Source organism: Diceros bicornis, chromosome 34, assembly GCF_020826845.1.
Source record: "Diceros bicornis minor isolate mBicDic1 chromosome 34, mDicBic1.mat.cur, whole genome shotgun sequence".
Lineage (NCBI taxonomy): Eukaryota > Metazoa > Chordata > Mammalia > Perissodactyla > Rhinocerotidae > Diceros > Diceros bicornis.
In genome coordinates, this window is record NC_080773.1 from 28,095,963 (window position 1) to 28,119,167 (window position 23,205).

The 23,205-nt window shown below is 41.9% G+C and overlaps 1 protein-coding gene across 1 annotated transcript; it reads left to right on the forward strand.

The window, feature by feature from the left end:
• Positions 1–5,335: 5,335 nt before the first annotated feature.
• On the forward strand, positions 5,336–21,805 carry ZNF432 (zinc finger protein 432). Its single transcript, XM_058530069.1, has 4 exons — positions 5,336–5,396; positions 10,423–10,565; positions 11,750–11,845; positions 17,308–21,805. The coding sequence occupies exons 1-4, from the start codon at positions 5,389–5,391 to the stop codon at positions 19,023–19,025; spliced, it is 1,965 nt and encodes a 654-aa protein (XP_058386052.1). The 5' UTR covers positions 5,336–5,388; the 3' UTR covers positions 19,026–21,805.
• The last annotated feature ends 1,400 nt before the right edge of the window (positions 21,806–23,205 follow it).

Sequence of the window (23,205 nt, forward strand, 5' to 3'; positions counted from 1 at the left end):
CCCAGGGCCCATACATCCTGATTGCTCAATTTTGCCAGCTCATTTCTGGAATGCCGAGATCTTTTAAGTGAAGCAAAACATTACTGTGATTATGAAAAGAGGTAAGTCAACTGGATCTGGATGTTGCTAGAAATGGAAAACTTTATAAGTGGTTGGTCCGAAAAAGCAGTATTTGATTAATGGAGTTTGGGACACATACATAATACCAGTTCAGTTTCCCAAGGACAGTGTGAAGTATTAATTGAAAACCAGTACTTTATATCATTGAGAGGTACCTAAGAAACAATAGCCTTACGCTGAATCTAGTTGTTCATTCAATGAATATTTATCAAGTATGTACCTCCTTTGCACCTGAGGACTGAGGACACAGTGATGAAAGAAACAGAAATGTCATTGCCCTCCTGAATGAGCATTGAGTTAGCTGAATTATATGTAAGTGGTATCTTCAGACTCTATCTAACACACTCAGAGTATGTAAACTGTACATTAGGTGAAATGGACATGGAGTAATTGGATCAAGGGATTTGTATTTAGAATGAGGTAGGGTTAGAAAAATCCTAAAATAAATTTTTCCCTGAGGAGAGTATTATTTATTTGAGATGGAGAGGGGGGAAGGACTCCTATTAACAATGTGTAAGTAATCCAGGATATAAATGCTTTTTAAAAAAATGTCCATGTCTTATCTCCCCATGTTGATTATACATGCCCTGATAGTTTTGCACTAATTCAGTAGCTACTAGCCACATGTGGCTATTTAAATGGAAATTAATTATAAATTAAAAGTTTAGTTCTTCAGTATCACTGGCCACATTTCAAGAGCTCAGTAATCATATGTGGCTAGTGACTACCATATTGGTAGAACATTTCCATCACCACGGAACAGTCTGTTGAATGGTGCTGGTTTATAGAATCATATATTCCTCATGACGTAGGAAAATTAAAATAACTATATATTGATTTGGAGGATGAAGGTGAAAGGACTAAAGGAAAAAGTATTTTGTCATTGTAGAGAATGAGCAATTGGAAGGCAGTTCTAAAGAACGGCGTTGTTCAAAAAATGTTTTGTGTGTCTGTGTTATTAGAGAGACTCAATGTCTGTCTGAATATAAATGGAGGAGAGCAGAAAAGGAATAGGATCCTCAGGATAAGTAAAATAAAAAGCATGAGAACCTTGGCTGACATGAAGGAAAGTATAGGAGATGAAAGAAGGTAAGATCCGCTGGGGGTGTACTGGAGAAGAAACCTATTTATTTGTTCACAGGCCCGTCATCTTGGACAGTTGCTATCATTTCAGAGATCCCATCTCCTCTGTGACTCGCTTAATTGGACATGTGATTTTCCTTATCTTTTTCATTCCTTCTTACTCTTAAGAGTGGGGCTCTTGGCCTCTCTCCAGAGTCTTTCCCTTGGTCCAATAAAGATATCCTGGTAAAATTTGAGTCCTGTTTAGAGAACAAGAAGTGGAAATTTGCTATGCAGTAGCTGTCTTACATTTCCATCAAAGATCCTGGATTATTGGATCTAATTATTTTATATTATAATATAAAAACATATATTCACTCCAATATATGTTTTTAAGCACCTAACCTTGGCCATCTCAGTACTTGAGATTTTATTCTGTAATGCAGTCATTAGATAAGTGATAACAGGAACATTTCATGATTGATTTGTTTTATAAGGACACCTTGCCTTCTGTGTGATGACGAGATAGTAAAGGCCAAGGGTGCAAGCAGGGACAATTCTAGTTTCTCAGGTGAGAGATTGGGCCAGCATAGTAATGATGGAAGAGTGAGGAAGGATGGAACTGACTTCCTGCTTTGACCTGTGGTTACGTGATTTTATCAGGTGCATTCTGAGAATTATAATGGCTTATGGGATTGAACATAATGCGAGCAAGTAGGTGAACTTGGCATCTGTGCCACAGCCTGTGTTCTCAAGATCTCTGGTTCCTCAGGGTGAGTGAGCCTTCTAGCTCAGGGCTGGGGTAGGGGGAGGAGGAGAATAGGAGCTGCAGCAGGGCTAGAAATGGGTAGTAAGCCTGCAAATGGCTGGCCAAGACCTCTTGGTGAGGTGATGCAGATGCAGAACTATGGGAAATCCAGTTCTTTGAGGTCGTTTTATTTTTTGCACATGAACGTTCACTGTAGTTCCAGTTGCAATATCCAAAACACTGGAAACAACCCAAAGGTCCACCAACTGGTAAATGATTAAACGCGTTTTAGAATACTCATCCAGTGGGATACTAAGTAACAAAAAGGAATGAACTATTTGAGATAGGTAGCTAGGTAGACATGAGCAGGGGATCATAGTTGGAGACCTTGCTGCATCAGTGGAGGGTCTTACTGGCATCCAGACATGAGCGGGGGGTCATGGCTGGGGACCTTACTGCATCAGTGAAGTGTCTTGCTGGCATCCTACAAGATGCAGCTAGAGGGGAACTGAGACCCACCTGGCACCACCACTGGAGCCTGAGGGCATCAACTGTGACGATAAAAATAATGGGGGCACAAACAACACATACAAAACCTTCTGCTATACACCTCTAGAGGATATTGGCCTTTAATTTACATACAAGTTCCATATGCATTAGCCCCCCCTTCCTGGGGGGGGGATGACTGCCATGACAGTTCCGGAGATTCCTCTAGAAGGTCAAGAACTCCCCCTCCCAATGTGTGAGTGGAGGAAAGAACATTATTGGTGAATAACCATGCAATGCTAATTCCCTTCTAAGCAGCCCAAATAAAAATAAAACTAACCCAAGAAAGGGGGCAGAGGCGTTCTCTGGCACTGCCCGCTCCTCACTTGGAGTGTGTCTGACCTTCCCTCTAATAAATCTTTGCTTGCTTGCTATTGCCGTTGTGTCGGTGTCTGAATTCCTCTCACACTGACCAAGAACCTGCGCTATCAGACTTTTCAGTCTGGTTACATATTGATATGTAAAAACAGTGATGAATGTCAAAACATTTATGCTGTGTGAAAGAAGCCAGATTAAAAAAAATACATACTGCAAGGTTCTATTCATAAAACGCAAACTAATCTATAGTGACAAAAGCCGGTTCATCGTGCCCAGCATGTAGCATGTTTTGTACTGGGACCAGGTGAGGGGCATGGTTGGGATGAGGCTGGAAAGAAGCTCACAACGTTCATTGTTTGTACTCACTTTGTGATCGCTGCATCCCCCATACCATCTCGCTTTTCCAAACCTTGTTGGTCTTCCAAAGGCACTGCCACCTGCAGGTGCACGCTGAGCTGCCCAGACAGCGTTTGTTCCGTACGGACACCGCCCCTCCTCAAAGATGGCCGCGCCCATGGTGCTCCTGCCTAACGGCGCAAACGCTGTATGGCTAAAGTAAAGCTGAAGTTTTTCTACGACTTCTAAATCTTTTCGCATTTAGACTAGTGATTGAGGAGTTCATAAGTTATTTTAATTTCCCACCGAGCATAGACGTCACAGCTTTAAAAGCCGCTCAGAATATACGCTGCGTCCTTTTGGCCGTGATGGGCTCTGGCGTTTGAAAACTTTGAGCTGTTCACCGACCCGTACGAGGCGGCCCCGTCCATTCAAGGTTATCGCCACGTCATGTTTGCCTTGCGTGAGCTCGAGTCCCTGAAAAATCTCTCCATTTCCCTATAAGGGCTCAGGTGCGGAGAAACCGGACAGTTTCAGCAGCGCGCTCTCACCGTCACGTCATTGTCGCAGAAGCGACCGCCTTGCCTTCTGTACGTTAAGCACCGAAAGATGGCGGCCCCCAGAGCGCCGAGGCGACGGCGGCGCGGATATATTACCTTGTAAGGACAAGCCGGAAGCCCGTATTCCGTTCTCCATAGAAACGCGGCAGAAACGCAGATGAACGTCCTCCGACGTTTTTCGGGAGAGAGGGGTGGGCGAGAAGACAAGAATTGAAAGAGGTGTAGGGAAGTAAGTTTGGGTCAGAAGAGGTCGATGCAGGTTCAGGAGGGAATCAGGTCAGTTTGTGGGTCTGTCTGTAGAAACGGCGGGGAGAGGGGGCGATCTGTTGGCACCCACGTAGATTGTGGCTCCTATGAGTCGATGAAGGTAGCGCAGAGCGGGTGTTTTTTTTCTTTTTTTTGGAGAGGAGCATGAAGGAGTCTGTACTCGGTGTCTGTGATCTGGGTGTCTTTGGGGTCAATCATTGGGGCTCTGGTGGCCGGTAATTAGAGGTCTGAACAGATCAACTACCGAGAGTCCTGAGGTCAGGATTTAGGGTCTTCGCGGGTCACTGTTCCTGTAGGTGATTGACAACTGGTGGGGTGGTGTTTGTCATTGAATATGGCATCTGGTTAGGGTTCTGGAATAATTTGGAGCTCAATCATAGAGGAACCGTTAAGGGAGGGCAGTGTACCTGTGTATCTGTCTGGTTTTGGTATTAATCAGGGGGGTAGAGGCCACTGTCTTTTGTGCAGAGATGTGTGGCAGCAGAAGGCTTGGAGGCTCAGAAGTCCTGGCTGGTATGTGTGTTGAACTCAGACTTTGGCTGCTGGAACAGACTTACTGAACGTTAACATTTCCCAAAAGTTTCAGGTCCAAATCCCTCCTTCACGACGAATTTTCTAATTCCTTTCGGCTCCCCACATCATCTCATCCTTTTGAACCCGCAGAAATGAAAGTTTTTGGGGAGATGAACGATTCAGCATGTTTAAAATTAATAAGCTTTTTATTTAAGTTTCTATTTTTATCTTTCCTTCTGCAAGTTCACTGCATATTTTCTTTCAGGTTCTATATGTGAGTATATAAAGGCTGCTGTTTTCCCGGCATTTATATTTTTGAATTGTTTTTCAAATTTATAATTATAGCTCATATTCCTTCTCTCTCCTTTTTTTTGGTGTGCTCATTGTTGGTCATGTTGAAGTGTGTATATAAATAGGATATATAAAGACTTTTAATAAGGTCCGAGAGCAACAGAATTTAAAAGAAAAATCTACAGTTCCTCACTATCCATATGGCCTCATTTCTATAATTGTTGTGAAAATCACCTGCCACTGAGGCACAGTGCTGTGCACATTCTCCTTTGCCACTTTTTCTTTCACATTCATGCTGCTTTCACACTTTCAGCATCTGATGTTTCATTAGCCTGAGGTGTGATCCTCTGGGGAAACAAATAAAGAGACAGAAATACTGGGGACCACGTGTACAGGTGAGTGTACAGCAAGAGGGAATGTACCCATGAAAGTAATTTTGCTCTTCAGCCCACAGGTCCTGGCCAGAGACAAGAAAAGAATGAAGAAAGAGGAGGTCCCAAGACCTAGATATTGTCATTTCTGGGGACACTTGTGACTGGCGACTGAGATTTCTAACTACAAATTTAGGGCATATCCAGAAGAGCATCGCAGTTGCTGGCCATTTCCCAAAACAGAAGAAAATGAGCAATGCCCAGGTGACTCTTGTCTTGTTTTATTCTGTCCTTTATTCTCTAATGGATTTGTAGAGGCTTGTGAAAAATCAGTTCAGTATCTAAAAAGAAATAAACTTTGAATCTGGGGGCCAGCCCAGTGGCGTAGTGGTTAAGGGCGCCGCTCTGCTGCGGCGGCCTGGGCTTGGCAGGTTCGGATCCCGGGGACAGACTTATGCACCACTCATCAAGCCAAGCTGTGGCGGCGTCCCATGTACGAAGTGGAGGAGGATGGGCACAGATGTTGGCTCAGGGCTAGTCTTCCTCGGCAAAAAGAGGAAGATTGGCAACGGGTGTTAGCTTAGGTCCAATCTTCCTCCCCAAAAAAACAAAACAAAACTTTGAATCTAACTCCAGCATCATGGCAAAGAAGGATCAAGAATATAGTGCTCAGGGGCCGGCCCCATGGCTTAGTGGTCAAGTGTGCGCACTCCGCTACTGGCGGCCCAGGTTCAGATCCCAGGTGTGCACCAACACACCGCTTCTCTGGCCATGCTGAGGTGGCGTCCCACATACAGCAACTAGAAGGATGTGCAACTATGACATACAACTACCTACTGGGGCTTTCGGGGAACGAAAAAAAGAGGAGGAGGATTGGCAATAGATGTTAGCTCACAGCCGGTCTTCCTCAACAAAAAAAAAAAGAGAAAGATTGCCATGGATGTTAGCTCAGGGCTGATCTTCCTCACGAAAAAAAAAAAAAATATATATATATATAGTGTTCATATGATTTCTAGTAAATGACTAATATTGAAACATAATGTGTCACTGAAGGATCTGCTGGATTATGTTAGCTGTCAGTTTGCACTGAATATCTGTGACAGCCAACACAACAATAGGATCATGCTAAGTTACATGATATGCAATGACTGTGAGGAGAAAGCAGACAGGTTCCTCAGGGGATGTCAATATTTTATGGCACTTGGGTCTCAGAAAAATTTTTATATTCTTCCTAGAGGTGATGGGATAGACAGTGTTTTGAACAGTAGCCTCCTAATAAATGCAGGAGCAGATTGCCTACTGCTGTTTATTACAGGGTTTCTCAGAGACCCCTGTGGGAATAGACCAACAAACTCAGTGGACACGATTTCTCAGGGGACCAATGCAGAGTCACTCAGAGGACTCAGCATTGTGTCTGTCTGGGTTTAGCCAGGAATAAAACCTAAATGGTCTAGGTAAATGGAAGGATCACCTGGCTTTCAGGTGGTCCTTCCTGAACAGGCATTAAAGTACAGATTTGGCATTAGACAATTGCAAGAAATTTTGTCTGGTAAGGGCTTGAGTTATTGGGTTCTGGGGTGTTTGCTTTATAACTTCCCGTCATTTCAGGAAATGCAGAGTCTTACCCCATTTTCAAAGCCAGTTCTTACCTGCTCTTCTTTTATTGCTTTTATTTTCTGTAACTATACAAATTATTCCTGGATACATTTTAAAGAAAAAATTTCCAATGATGGAGTGCACATGGGCAAAATGTAAATTCCTTCTACATAACGTTCTTGCTCATCTGCTCATACTGCTTTAACAAATGTTTGGTAGTATGTTCTTGCTGTCACTGAATCTGTGTGTGCATGTGTATATGGGTGTCTACTGACAACTCTCTGTGGATTTATTTACATATCTGTGTACACGAACACATTTATTATGACATTTTGTGCATCAGAGGAATCATACTCCAAAGAACATACCCTGTTGGCCTAAGATGGTATAATTAAAGCACCTAAAGGAATAATGACTGCAATTGATTGATGAATATTAATTATATAAAATTCCACTTGTCTCTAGTCCTATGCAGAAAAATAAGTTAAACTATGTAAAGCATTTAGATGAGTGCCTGCTACATAGCAAATGATGTGTGGGATCATCCATGCCTTAAATCTTTGCCAGTACTTAATAACAGGACATTATCGAATTGCGTAATTTTCAACAGTCTGAATGGTCCAATGTTCTTTTTCCTTATTTTGCATTTTCCTCATCACAGGCAGGGTTGAAATCCTTCTTGTAGATTTGTTGGCCAGTTGGATTTGCTCCTGCAAAATACCTATCCTTATCATTTTTACATTAAAAAAACTATTTTTTTCTTAATGATTAATAGGAGTTATTTATATCCACTTGATGTTGATCCTTTCTTTTGTTTATAAAAAATATTTTCCAAGCTTGTTACTTTTCTCTTAGCTTTGTCCATGATATCTTTTCCAAAGCAGATGTTTTAATTTTTCCTCTCACAAAATTTATTTATTTATTTTTAAAGATTTTATTTATTTATTTTTCCCCCAACGCCCCAGTAGATAGTTGTCTGTCATATCTGCACATCCTTCTAGTTGCTGTATGTGGGACGCAGCCTCAGCATGGCCGGAGAAGCGGTGCGTCGGTGTGCGCCCGGGATCTGAACCCGGGCCACCAGCAGCGGAGCGCGCGCACTTAACCGCTAAGCCACGGGGCCGGCCCTGTTATTTTTTTAATAGTTTTTGGCTTGTAACATGAATATACTTCATATTTGCCTCTATTGCTTTTATAGATTGTTTTATGGTTGGGACTTTAAACAGGAAAAGGTATTTTTGAGTGTGACATGAGATAGTAACCTAAGTTTTCGTTTTTCCAAATGGATCTATATCTCATATGAAATAATGCAGAATGTGATAAGATCAGCAGTGTTAAGAATTTACCAAGTCTGCTGTATTCTCTCTGTAGTAATCTCTGCAGTAACATGGGGAGAGGTTATTCCATCAGTTTTCCCTGATCTGGAAGTTCAGTTGATAAGCAAGTCTCAGTTCATTCCTTGGTGGCATTCGGGCCCTGGCTGCGTGGCCACAAGATCAGGACATTGAAGATATTCCACGCTTCTGAACTGTTTTTATTCACAGGACTTCTGACACCAAATGTGTGGGTATTTTCCTCACACCTACTAATCCTCAACTCTCCAGACACCAACTGGGTATCCTACAGTTCAACTCAATTCTGACAAAACTACAGTTAGCCTCAGATTCCACAAATTAAGAGTTCACTCCCACAAGACTGCCCCTACTTTTAAGTGGCAGTCAAAAGTCCCAGGTTGTCACATGTACTTCTGGTGACCAGCTCTAAATTTGGAGGTTCCCACAGCCCCCTTGTCTAGTTTGTTAATTTGCCAAATGGCTCACATTCTCACAGAACTCTGGAAAGTGCTTTACTTACGTTTACTGGTTTATTATAAAGGCTACAACTCAGGAATAGCCAAATGGTAGAGATGCTGGGGGAAAGGGTGCAGAAAGTCTTCTCAAGGAGCACCACCCTGCCAGCACCTCAATGTGTTCACTAACCCAGAAGCTCTCCAGACCTATTGTTTAGGGTTTTTTATGGAGGCTTCATTACATTGGCAGGATTGATTAAATCACAGGCCATTGGTGATTGAACTCAACCTCTAGTCCCTCTTCCCTCCCTGGAGATTGGGGGTCTTTCTGGTGACCGGCCCCCATCCTGAAGCTATCTAGGGGCCCCCAGCCATCAGTTATCTCCTTAGCCCACAGAAGACACTCTTATCACTGTGGAGATTCTAAGGGTTTTAGGAACTGTGTGCCAGGAACCAGGGACAAAGACCAAATATATATTTATCACAATATTCTGAGGGCTTCTGTTGTTTTTATTTCAGTCAGTTTTGTCTTTCTGGTGATGGGAATGAGTCTTTTCTTTCTGGTTGTTTTCATAATCTGACTTTTGCAACTGGTGTTCCATAATTGCAATCTGACGTGTCTAGAGGCAGATTTCCTGTTTGGCTTTGCTGACTTACTAAGTCCGAGTTATGGGATGTTGACTCAGTTCTGATATTTTCTCCTCCTGAGGTCTTCCTCTTGCTTCTCTGTTTTTCTATAATGTCTTTCAAAAACTATGTATAGGTATATGTTAGACCTCACCCTATCCTTCATATTTATTAAACTGTTCTTTATATTTCCCATCTCTTTGTGTGGCTGCTTTATTTTTTGGTTGTTTTTTAAAATGCAGATTCCAGTTCACTAATTATCTCTTCAGTGTAATCTAATATGTTAACCTTTTGTGAAATAATAAGAAATGTATACATTGGTCTCTGCCCCCAGTTCCTGACGTAGGGCTTCTAAAACCCTTGTAAATAGAGGTGCTGGGAGAAGCTTCTGGTTTTTGATCCCAGTCCTGGCAGAGAGCCCCTAAAACTCTTTTAATTTCCTAAGTGATTAGAACACTAGGAGCATCTATGTTCTAATATTTGGTCTTTGACACTGATTTCTGACACTGAGTTCCTAAATCCCTTGGAATTTCCTGGGTGATAGCACTGTCTTTTGTTCTAATGAGGTGACTTGTGGTGGGCTCCTTGAGTGGGGCTGGTCGCCAGCAAGACCAAGCCATGATCAGAAGCTTGGAACTTTGAGCCCTATCCCCCATTAACCAGAGAGGGGAGAGGGGCTAGAAATAGAGTTAATGATCAATCATGCCTACGTGATGAAGCCTCCATAAAATCCCAAAGGTACGGGGTTTAGAGAGCTTCTGGGTTGGTGAACATGTGCAGTGCTGGCAGACTGGCACACTCCTTGCCACATACCTTGCCCTATGCATCTCTTCCATCTGGATGAAATCTGTATTCTTTATCATACCCTTTTATAATAATCTGGTAAACAGTAAATAAACTGTTTTCCTGAGTTCTCTGAGCTGCTCTAGCAAATTAATCAAACCCAAGGAGGGGGTTTTTGGAACCTCCAATGTATAGCTGGTTAGTCGGAAGCACAGGCGACAACCTGGACTTGCATTTGGTGTCTGAAGTGGGGATGGGGGGCCAGTCTTGTGGGACTGAACACTTAACTTGTGGGATCAGAGGCTATCTCCAGGTGGATAGTGTCAGAACTGAGTTGAATTGTAGGACATCCAGCTGGTGTCAGAGAATTGCTTGGTGATGTGTTAAAAAAACACACACATCAGAACTCGTATCAGAGTCGTAGTTAATATGAGCAGGACAACTTCCTTTATGTTCCTTATGAATCAATAAAAGGGAAACACTCACATTAAACAGGACTCTATTATTACAGGAAACCCTGTCATTCAAGGATGTGGCTGTGGACTTCACCTGGGAGGAGTGGCAGCTCCTGGCCCCTGCTCAGAAGGACCTGTACCGGCACGTGATGTTAGAGAACTACAGCAATCTGGTGTCACTGGGTGAGGACAGCTCCCCTGTGTCACTCAGAGGGTCCCCAGTCAGTGGCCTTTCCTTTCTCAGCTGCTTACACTTCGAAGTCACTATAGCGCTCTGAATGGCAGATTCTCAGTGCTTCCTCTGGCTCCTGATAAAAGGGTATAATGTGCTATGAACTGTTTTTACTACCAACACAACTGACACCAAATGTGTGGGTTTTTTTTTTTACACCAAGAACCAATTCTCCAGCTCTCCAGGTACCAACTGAGTGGCCTGCAATTCAGTTCAATTCTGACACTAACTACCCAGAGTTAGCGTCAGACTCCACAGGTGTAAGGGCTCAGTACCACAGGGCTGCCCTCACTCCAGACACCAGTCGCAAGTCTTGGGTGCCCATGGTACCCACACTTCTGTCTGACATGTTTATAAATTGGGTGTTCCCATAACTTCCCCTCAGGTTTGATAGTTTGCTAGAATGGTTCACAGAACTCAGGAAAGCACTTTACTTACCATTACCAGTTTATTATAAAGGATAAAACTCGGGAACAGCCACATGGAAAAGATGCACAGGGCAAGATATGGGGGAAGGGGTATGGAGCTTCAGGCGTGTCACCCTCCCAGCACCTCGATGTGTTCACCAACTTGGGAGCTCTCCCAACCGGGTTGTTGGAGGGATTTTTATGGAAATTTCATTATGTAGGCATGATGGCTGAAATCATTGGCCATTGGTGATTAACTCAATCTCCAGCCCCTTTCCTCCCTGTGGTGGAGGGAAGTTAGAGCTGAAGGTTCCAACCCTCTAATCATGCCCTGGTCTTTCTGGTGACCAGCCCCCATCCTGAAGCTACCTAGGAGCGCCCAGCCACCAGTCATTTCATTAGGACACAGAAGACATGTAGCACTCCGAGAGTCCAAGGGTGTTAGTTCTTGTGTCAGAAACTGGAACTTAGACCAACTACTTTAACATAAGATGCTCCTATCCTGCCTTTCACTTAGGAAATTACAAGGGTTTTAGGAGCTCTGTGCCAGGTACTGTGGACAAAGACCAAATATATATCACCATGTCACATGTGCCCTCTCCTGAGAGAAAAGCCTCCTCTTTGCAAATGTGAAAACTTTCTAGTCCCTTAAATGTAATAATCTCCCATCTTGACATATCCCATCCCAATTTAATATGTCCAAGTCTTCCTTCATTTCTCATGAGCAGGGTATCAAGCCAGCAAACCAGATGCACTCTCCAGGTTGGAACGAGGGGAAGAACCGTGGACAATAGAAGATGAAATCCACAGCCGAACCTGTCCAGGTGAGTGAGAGAGAACCAGCAGGGCGGGTGCTGAAGAGGTCGTATTCCAGTCAGAGAAGGCTGGGAGGGTGTTTGAGTATGCAGAGACAGTGCCCCCATGGATATCTCTTCCCACAGCAGAACTTTTTCTGTAGGTCTCTGGAGGGAAATATACCCCTTTTTTCTCTTCTGAGATCTGATCCTTGCTTATTTTATTTTACATCTTGATTTTTGTTTGTGTGCCTAGTTTTCTCCTTCCTGGGGTTCTGTCACCTACCCCTTCTTTGTACCTGTCACAGTGTCTGTCCCTATTACTTCCACTGCCCTAGCTATGCAATTCCACCTTCCAGGCCTCACTCTAAAGAGAGATCTCTGAACTCATCTCTGTTTTCTGACTGTTGCACTTTCCCACTCCAATGAGAAATACTGTGGGGCTGGCCCAGTGGCGTAGTGGTTAAGTTCATGTGCTCTGCTTCAGCGGCCTGGGGTTCACAGGTTTGGATCCCTGGTGTGGACCTACGCACCGCTCATCAAGCCACCCTGTGGCAGCATCCCATATAAAGTAGAGGAAGATGGGCACAGATGTTAGCCAATCTTCCTCAGCAAAAAAGAGGAAGATTGGCGGCAGATGTTAGCTCAGGGCTAATCTTCCTCAAAAAAAAAAAAAAAAGAAAAGAAAGAAATACTGATTTCCCTTCCTAACATCCAACTCTTCCTTGTGTGTTGTGCTGTCACAGTAACCTAGTCTCATACTGTTCATCAATCCGGTTCCTTAGTTTCTCTTTTTCCCCCACTCTCAGGTTCTTCAGCGGTTTTGTTTTCCATTTTCTCTACTGTATTCCTAATCCTTAAAATTTTCCTTCAGTGTCATGAATTAACCTCTTTCTGTTCTCGGGATGAGACTCCCAATTGATATCTTCCTTAATACTGTCTAGCATACACTTTTAGTTCTAGATATTTTACTGGCCTAAGATTTCCCAGTTCCTGAGTAAGGCAATAGGAATCATCTTCCCTCCACAAAAAACCCTTTCCACCATCCTATTTTAATGTTAGATTCTCCTTTAGTACTGTATCTCTTATCCTGTCCACACTGGTGTTATCTCGAATGTTCTTTACCTACAGAGTTCTTGTCTTAAAGGTCTGGGCTCTTTCTGTTGACTGTTTAACTAGAAAAGACTGTTTTACATCCTACATCAGTTCTAGCCTAAATCATAGCTTATCTCTTCTTCAGTTTACTTCCTTCATACATTTGATATTTCTGATTTTCCTTTGGTTCATCTTAGGTTTTAGCATTGTATTCATTTCCATAAATCATTTGTTTGTCTCATTATATTCTTGTTATTTTTTTTAACAGCTTTATTGAGATAATTCACATACCTTACAATTTGCCAACTCAAAGCAAACAATTCAGTGTTTTGTAGTATATTAACTGAGTTATGTAACTATCACCACAAGCGATTTTGGAAGATTTTCATCACTTAAAAAAATATGTTTCTGGGGCTGGCCCGGTGGCATAGTGGCTATGTTCATGTGCTCCACTTCGGTGGCCCGGGGTTCACAGGTTCAGATCCCGGGTGCAGACCTACGCATCGCTTACCAAGCCATGCTGTGGCAGGTGTCCCGTTTATAAAGTAGAGGAAGATGGCATGGATGTTATCCCAGGGCCAGTCTTCCTGAGCAAATAGAGGAGGATTGGCAACAGATGTTAGCTCAGAGCTAATCCTCCTCACACACACACACAAAGTATGTTTCTTCCCAAGCCCCAGCCCTAGGCAGCCGCTCATGTACTTTCTATCTCCGTAGATTTGCCTGTTCTGGACATTTCACATAATAGAATCATAAAATATGTGGTCTTTTGTGTCTGGCTTCTTTAATTTAGCATAATGTTTTTGACGTTCTTCCATGTTATAGCATGTATCAGTACTTCATTCCTTTTTATTGCCAAATAATATTCCATTGTATGGAGATACCACATTTTATTTTATTTTATTTTATTTTACTATTTTTTTGGTGAGGAAGATTTGCCCTAAGCTAACATCTGTTGCTGATCTTCCTCTTCTTTTGCTTGAGGAGGATTAGCCCTGAGCTAACATCTGTGCTGATCTTCCTCTATTTTGTATGTGGGTTGCTGCCACAGCATGGCTGATGAGTGGTGTAGGTCCGCGCTCAGGAACCAAACCCGTGAACCCTGGGCCACTGAAGCAGAGCATGGTGAACTTTTTTTTTTAATTAATTTATTTATTTAGTGTGTGTGTGTGTGTGTGTGTGTGAGGAAGATCAGCCCTGAGCTAACATCCATGCCAATCCTCCTCTTTTTTTGCTGAGGAAGACTGGCCCTGGGCTAACATCTGTGCCCATCTTCCTCCACTTTATATGGGACGCTGCCACAGCATGGCCTGACAAGCGGTGTGTCAGTGTGCGCCTGGGATCCGAACCCAGGCCACCAGCAGCAGAGCGCGAGCACTTACCCGCTACGCCACGGGGCCGGCCCCCAGCATGCCGAACTTAACCACTATGCCATGGGGCTGGCCGTGAGACCACATTTTATTTACTCATTCATCTATTGATGGACATTTGGATTGTTTCCACTTTTTGGCTTGTATGAATTATGCTACTGTGAACATTGGTGTATAAGTTTTTTGTGAACATGTCTTTTCATTTTTCTTGGGTATATACCTAGAAGTGGAATTCTCGGGTCATGTGGAGTCCAGGAAGGGTTCACACATGGTGCTTCTAGACTCAGGGTCAGCATTACCTCCTCCCAGCCAAGATGTGTGACAGTACGCACAGAGTATTGCCAAGCAGGGAAGCTCACTTGAGTCTTTGGTGTCCAGAGTTTTTATTGGGGCTCAATCACATATTGCCCACATGGCTGACTTTTAGTTTCTAGCCCCTCCTGAAGTCAGACTACCTGGTTCCTCTGAAGGTCCAGAGGTCGGAACTGATACAGCATGGCCCAAAGCCTCCATCATAGATCACACTGTTAGACTGTCTGGTGGCGAAAGCTCCTGGGCAAACAAAGACACTCCTATCAGGCAGGACATTCCAGGGGCCTAGAGATCACCTCCCAGTAGCGAAGTGCTAGGGCCAGACGTCTCTTTGGGTGAGGTTAAATCTTCACTGAAGGTGACTGTGAAAATGAACAATAAAGGGATTAACTTAGAAATATAGAGGAAATAGAGCTTATGGTTGTATAGTAAGAATGGGAGTGACAGCATGATATGTACGAGGTATATCCACATTTTGAATTAGGAAGATGGTGCCATGAATTAGGAAAGAAGGCATGAAACAGGAAATGAGCAAGGCCATGGGGTTGACTCTCAAGAGTGGCCTGAAGTCAGCCAAATGGAAGCCAGTGTTAGAATGTGTCACAGGAGAAGTGGAGTGGAAACACAGATAAGTGGAGTATTCATGGTGATGTCCACTTGTGCTGCCAGGATGACTGTTTGGATCTGACTTGTGAATAATTGAGGTGGCATGGTGGAGGGTGGCTTGGTTTTGTATTTTTGTAGCTCTAGGTTGTCCTACCTTTCACCTGGGCAGTGGTAGTATAGGAATAATAAGGAACAGCCAGATGCTCTAAGAAAAACTGAAGGTAAAGCTGACACTACCTCGGTCTTAAAGGAGGAAGTTGATCCTTTTGTACAACCTAACTGTTGCCAACTGAGACATAAATGTAGAATTCCTAAAGTAGATGCTGCTGGTGGCAAGTCAGGGAACAGTATATCAGGGACGTTGAAATGGGAAAAATTTGGATGTGACTTCCCTACGAATGCAGAATTTGATTGAAAAAGGTGACAGTTTCTATATCCCATGCAGCAGCACATTGGCTTCTGAAGATGACTGCAGGGTACACTGGCCAGCTGCAAAATTTACTAACAATCGTTGCCATATTTCATTATGAATGGAACATAAGATAACATCACACAGCTAGACTAAAGGTTGGTGTGTTGATTATAGGAGTTGTCCACTAAAAATGACTGATGTTTTGCAAAGTTAGTGTGATGGTGGTCTACAGAAGGGCAAATTTAGGAACAGGATTATGATGCAAGAGTCTGTCTCAGCTCACTTTAATTCAAATACATTCTAACCTGCTAGGTCACAAATATATTTATTCAATATACCTCAATATGCATATTTCCCTGATCTCTATCATCTGAATTTGGTTCCTCTAAGTGGACTTAAAGAATCCCAAAACTCTAAATGTTGGACTGTCTAAAACCTTGGTTCTATACCTTCATAATCTTTCATTCTACATGTCCTCCCAACATATCACCCAGTCCTCTTTTCTTGAATATTAGGTATATATTGATTATTTCCACATTTTATCTCCATTTGTACCTCCAACTGGATCTTGATGTCTGTACTCCATATGTAATAATCATCTCCAAGTTTATGTTCCACGATGCGTACTTTTTTCTACACATTCTGGGTTTCAGTAATATTCCTCATCTCAATTTGAGATGCTTCCACCCACCCAGTGGCTGAAGTCATCTAGTTGGCGGAGTAATCCTGGATTCCTTAGTTTCATTAACCACTCTCCCCACTGAACCCATTATTCAACCTTGTCTTTTCTTTATGCGGATATATCCTGATTTCCTCCACTTTCCATCATCTCCATTGCTCCTTCAAACCACATTTAACAATCTCCAACTCCCTTTTTTTCTTTCCTTCTTCTTGATTCGGTTTTTCCAAACTAGATTTAAGATCAATGAAAGTAGGGCATATTTTATATATTCCAAACACCAGCATAGTGCCTTGTACATGGGAACCATTCAATGTATAGTGTTGGAGTGAACAAATGCAAGCCCCGTCATGTTGGATCAGTTCTCTCTGCCACCTCTGATCTAGTGTCTTTCCAAGTTCTGTCGAATGGTTTCCTCCAAACCCTGTCATTTGCTGTGAACAGTGACTTGCTTGTATTTTACTATTCCTGCACGTTTTGCAAGTTCCTATTTAGAAAGCAGCCAAATCTACTTAGATTGTCAACTGTGTAGCCTTATAGGTAATTGGTACACCAACTGCCTTTTACTTTGTGTTTGTTGATATTATTGTGTTTTTACCAATGTGTAAGAAATAAGGAACATTTATACGTGGCATTTCTTTTATACTGTTATCATAGGGTTGTCACTGAAGTGCCATTCTTTTTTTTGTGTGTGTGAGGAAGATCGGCCCTGAGCTAACATCTGCCAATCCTCCTCTTTTTGCTGAGCAAGACTGGCCCTGGGCTAACACCATGCCCATCTTCCTCCACTTTATATGGGACACCACCACAGCATGGCTTGCCAAGCGGTGCGTCGGTGCGCACCCGGGATCCGAACCGGCGAACCCCGGGCCACCGCAGCAGAGCGTGCGCACTTAACCGCTTGCGCCACTGGGCCAGCCCCCTGAAGTGCCATTCTTTTTAAAACACCAAGGAATTTTTTAAACATTTTTATTCTAAACAAGATTATGAAAGCATTCATTGTTTTCTTCTTTCCTAGAAACTGGCAAAGTTGATAATCATCTGCAGGGTCGCTGGGAAAGTCAAAGAATGCTGAAAGGTATGGAACAACACCACGAAGACAATGCATTTGGAAATATTGTTCCTCAAAGCAAAAGTCATTTTCCTGTCAGGCAAAATCATAGGTTCAAGTTCTATATAAAAACTTTGAAATCAAATTTAAGTTTAGTCAACCAGAGCAAAAGCTATGAAATGAAGAACTCTATTAAATTTAATGGAGATGGGATCTTATTTCTTCCTGGAAAGCATGAAGATTTTCATTCTCCAGTTAAATACCCTGTAAGTGCAAAACCCATTAGCAATAAGTCCCAAGTCATTAAGCATCAGAGAACTCATGAAATACAGAAAGCTAATGTATGCAGTGAATGTGGGAAAGCCTTCTTTAAGAAGTCTCAGCTCACTGATCATCAGAGAGTTCATACAGGAGAGAAACCTTACGGATGCAATCTGTGTGCGAAAGTATTCTCCAGAAAGTCCAGGCTCAACGAACATCAGAGAATTCATAAAAGAGAGAAATCCCTTATATGCAGTGATTGTGGAAAAGTCTTCACCATGAAGAGCCGTCTGATTGAACACCAGCGAACTCACACTGGAGAGAAACCCTATGTATGCAGTGAATGTGGAAAAGGCTTCCCAGGGAAGCGTAATCTCATTGTACACCAGCGAAATCATACTGGAGAGAAATGCTATGTATGTAGTGACTGTGGAAAAGGCTTCACTGGGAAGAGCATGCTCATCATACATCAGCGAACTCATACAGGAGAGAAACCCTACATCTGCAGTGAATGTGGGAAAGGCTTCACCACAAAGCACTATGTCATCATACATCAGCGAAATCATACAGGAGAGAAACCGTATATATGCAGTGAATGTGGGAAGGGTTTCACCATGAAGAGTCGCCTGACTGAACATCAGCGAACTCATACAGGAGAGAAACCCTATGTATGCAGTGAATGTGGAAAAGGCTTTCCCAGGAAGAGCAATCTCATTGTACATCAGAGAAATCATACAGTAGACAAATCCTACGTATGTAGTGAATGTGGAAAAGGCTTCACTGTGAAGAGCATGCTCATCATACATCAGCGAACTCATACTGGAGAGAAACCCTACATCTGCAGTGAATGTGGGAAAGGCTTCCCCTTGAAGAGTCGGCTGGTTGTACATCAGCGAACGCATACTGGAGAGAAACCTTACAGATGCAGTGAATGTGGGAAAGGTTTCATCGTGAATAGTGGACTGATGTTACATCAGCGAACTCACACTGGAGAGAAACCCTATATATGCAAGAAATGCGGAAAAGGTTTTGCCTTTAAGAGCAATCTTGTGGTACATCAACGAACTCATACTGGAGAGAAGCCCTTTATGTGCAGTGAATGTGGGAAAGGCTTCACCATGAAACGCTATCTCATCGTACATCAGCAAATTCACACAGAAGAGAAATCCTATATATGCAGTGAATGTGGAAAAGGCTTTGCCATGGAAAATGAGCTCATTTTACATCAGCAGATTCATACTGGAGAGAAACCTTATGCATGCAATGAATGTGGTAAAGGCTTCACTGTGAAAAGCCGTCTAATCGTTCATCAGCGAACTCATACAGGAGAGAAACCTTTTATATGCAGCGAATGTGGAAAAGGCTTCTCCTCAAAGAGAAATCTCCTTGTACATCAGAGAACTCATAATGGAAACAAACCCTAACCATGCAATGAATATGGTTACACCTTCAGGAAGAAAATACACCTTGTGTAACACCAGAGATTTCACAGAGGATAGACTTCCTTTATATGTACTGACTGTGGAAAATCCTATTCCTACAGTATTGGTCTCATTACCCAGCAGGGAATTTACCCAGGAGACAAATGGTATGTATGTAATCAATGTGAAAAAGACTTCAACGTGAATTCAGCACCCATCAAAGAACTTACTAAAGAGAGAGACCCTATGGATTCAGCGATTGGAGGTAACCTTTCTCTCATTTGTTAAGCCTTGATAAAAATATGACAATACATATGAGAAATGTATAAATCAAGGTACATAATCCATTGCAGAGAATCTGAATTCATTCCATACAAGTGAACTCTTGCAGGGGACAAACCATGATGGTTCAGTGAACTCATTAAACATCAGTATGCTCCTAGCCTACTTGAATATGGTCAGTGTAGATTAGCCTGTTGCTAGATTTTTCACCCTTGGGAAATTATGGAATTTGCATAGGAGTGAAATTTAATGAATGCAGAGAATGTGCTAGTGCCTTCAGTGATCAATTACCTCATGTTGTATGTTAAAATTTACGTAGAGAAAAACTGAAACATTCAATGCAGAAAAGGCTTGAAGAAACATTTCTAGGTAATTAGATGTCTGAAAAGTATGTACTAGGATAAATCTTATGAAGGGAGAGAGCAGGAAAGCCTTCTATGGAAATAAAGAGTGTATCTCATCAGTGATCCTAAGACATCACCAGTGAGCTCATACACAGTAGATGATCATGGGAAAGCCTTTGCCTAGAAATAAAACCCCAATAGTTGCCTGATATTCATGCTAGAGAAACATTTTCAGATGGCAATCAATATGCCAGGAATTCAGTGATACTTTCTGTCTCATCATTTCTCATGAATTCATACAGAAATAAAACTGTATGAACATACTCAATGTGGCATAACTTCAGCAAAATAGCATAGAATTCTGAAGGAAAGAAGCCTTGTGAAAATGATGTATACTTGAGTTTTTTATTACCAGGATATCACCTGATATCCATTTTGGGACAGGATACCTTGAACCAAATTCTCAATGATTCCATAATTTTAAAGTAGCCTATTCTCAACACTGATTGAATTTTTTTTTTTTTTGTGAGGAAGATCAGCCTTGAGCTAACATCCATGCCAATCCATCTCTTTTGTTTGCTGAGGAAGACTGGCCCTGTGCTAACATTTATTGCCAATCTTCCTCCTTTTTTTTTTTTCTTCCCTTTTTTCTCCCCAAAGCCCCAGTAGATAGTTGTATGTTATAGTTGCACATCCTTCTAGTTGCTCTATGTGGGACGCCGCCTCAGCACGGCCCGACAAGAGGTGCATTGGTGTGCACCCGGGATCCGGACCCAGGCCGCCAGTAGTGGAGCGCACACACTTAACCACTAAGCCACGGGGCCGGCCCCAAATTTTAATGTTATATACGATGCAGGGGTGTTCTGTGCTCACCTCGTATCATTATATGATTAGCCCTTGCATTTGTTAGGCTCTAAATTCATCTCTTTCAGTCTGCTATGTACTTCAAAAGAAAAAGGAGTATATTCATAAATGTAATTCAGTATATTTGGATGTATTTATCCAAGTTTATAAGTAGCATTAAGTAGTTTATAAAAGCACCTTAAATATGATTTTTCTAAAATTTGTTTCGAAATAATTTTAGACTCACAAGAAATTATAAAATATACAAAGTTGCTGAGTACCTTTGCTCAGCTTCTTCAGTGATATTTTTACATAACCATACTACATAGTCAAAACCAATAATATGACATTGGTACAATGCTGTTAAGTAAACTATAGATCTTATTTGGATTTCACTAGTTTTTGCATGCACTAATTTGTGTGAGGTTTTTTCTGTTTTGTTTTTTGGTGTAGAGTTCTAAGAAATTTTATCACATATATAGATTTATGTAAATCCCACCACAAGCAGGATGCAGAATTGTGCCAACATGAAGAAACATCCTCGTGCTACCCCTTTATGGTCACACTCTGCCCCCAACCCTGACCCATGGTGACCACTGATGAGTACTCCACCACTCTAAATTTTGTCATTTCAAGAACACTGTTAAAATGGAATCATACAGTATGTAACCTTTGAGGTAGGCTTTCTTTCACTCAGCAAATGGCCCTTAAGATCTATCCAATTTGTTGAGCATATAAATAGATTTACTTTTTGTTACTGAGTGGTATTCTTTGGTATGGATGTCCCATGGTTGGTTTGTCCATTCACTGATGACAGACATTTGGGTTATTTCCAGTGTTTTACTGTTATGAATAAAGATGCTATAAACATTTGTCTACCCAATTTTGTGTGAACGTAAGTTTTCCTTTCTCTGGGCTAAATACCCAGGAGTCACATGTTAAGTTTGTGTTTAACTTTATAAGAAACTGCTAAATTTTCTAGAGTGGCTGTACTAATTTACATTCCCACCAGCAGTGTAGGAACGCTTCACTGGTTCATATCCTTTCTAGCACTTGGCACTGTCATATTTGAGTCTAGCCATCCTGTCGGGTGTGTGGGAGTATATAATGATGGCCTTGACTTACATTTCCCTAACAGCAAATGATGTTCAACACCTCTGTGGACATTGAGAACCACATTGGGTAATGTCATCATTTTTGCTTTCAACCATTAAACATAATCTAAAAAACTCAAATGGAGAATAGCCTATTATATGTGGTGATATATTTACCCTTTGTATTCCTTTTTCTTATTCCTGATGTTACACGTTTCCTTTGTTATTTCCTTTTTGTCAGAACTTTTATCAGTTCTCTTTTAGCAGGTCTGCTGGCAACAAATTCTTAGTTTCCTAGCAATAGCGCTCCTGTTTTCTTTTCTATCCAGAGTTACTTCCCTTGATATAATAAGGATATTCAATCCAGTTTACAAAAGGTGAGTCCTGCTTTTGACAAAAAAAAAAAGACATCTCCCATATAGTGTTGTGGCAGAGTTCAATCCCCAACTTCGTGTTGAGTAGTTCATTCCTTTAGAAACATTTTTTGAGCATCTACACTGTGCCAGGCACTGGGGACACGTCAATGAAGAAAACAGGCAAAGTCATGGCCTTTATAGAGCATACAGTCTAGTGAAGGAGATTGAGTAAAATAAATACATAATAGAATGTCAGTTCTGATAAATGCTATGAAGAAATATCAAGCCTAGTAGAAAGGTTGTACTGGAGGAGATGTTTTAGTAAGGGTTTTCAAGGAAAGCTGCTCTGGGCGGATGTAATTTGAATCAAGACCTAAGTGTACTGAGGGGAGCCAGCCAGCATAATATTTGTAAGCCAGGAACACCCCAGATCTGTTTCTAAGTGTTTTCTCGGGGCTTCCTGCCTCAGGATTCTCTGAGAAGCTTGTAAAAGATATAAATTCGCGAGTCACATCCAGACCTCCTAAACCAGAACTTCTGGGACTAGGGCCCAGGATCTGGGTTTATAAAATGAGCTTTCTGTTCTACATTTAAATTTGAACATCTCTGCCCTAAATCCTGGATTAGTGCTCCCGCCCCCCCCCCCCCGGGGTATTAAGATGGACTTGAGGCAGATATTCTGTAGCAAAGAACCAGACATGAGTGCTCCCCTAGTCTGACGCTCAGATCCTTTCTACTTGTCCTGTGAACCTACACATGCTGTCATGGCAAGGGGTCAGATCAGCTCATGCCTGAAACTGATCAGTCAGTGTCCCAGAATGGGCTGCCCAGGCGGCTCTGAGCTCTCTGATGCCCACCAGATGCTGAACTTACCTTTCAGAGCTTGACATCCCAAGTGAATGGGGCTGAAATTTAATCCCTGAAGGGAATATAATATTCTTACTATTAAGAAATTATGAAAACAAATTCTTAATGTATCAAAATTTGAAAACATATATAAGCAAATGAAATTTTAAATCATCCATAATTGTACCTGAATCAAGCATTGTTAACAGTATATTCTCCCCAAATTTTCAAATGCATGTAAGTGTATTTCTCTTATGAAAGAAAAATGAGTCTATTTTATATTTACTATATTATTAACATGTACATCATTAAATATTCTAAAACTTTTCTAAAATTGACATCTTTTTATAATACTAAAGTAATACATATTTATGATACAAAGATGTATTAATGGAGAATTGCAAAAATTGAGAACGTG

Excerpts from the sequence above, each read along its gene's own strand:
- ZNF432 (XM_058530069.1), top strand. Across the intron at positions 10,566-11,749 it reads CAGCAATCTGGTGTCACTGG|GGTATCAAGCCAGCAAACCA; the intron begins GTGAGGACAGCT and ends TCTCATGAGCAG. Across the intron at positions 11,846-17,307 it reads CCACAGCCGAACCTGTCCAG|AAACTGGCAAAGTTGATAAT; the intron begins GTGAGTGAGAGA and ends CTTCTTTCCTAG.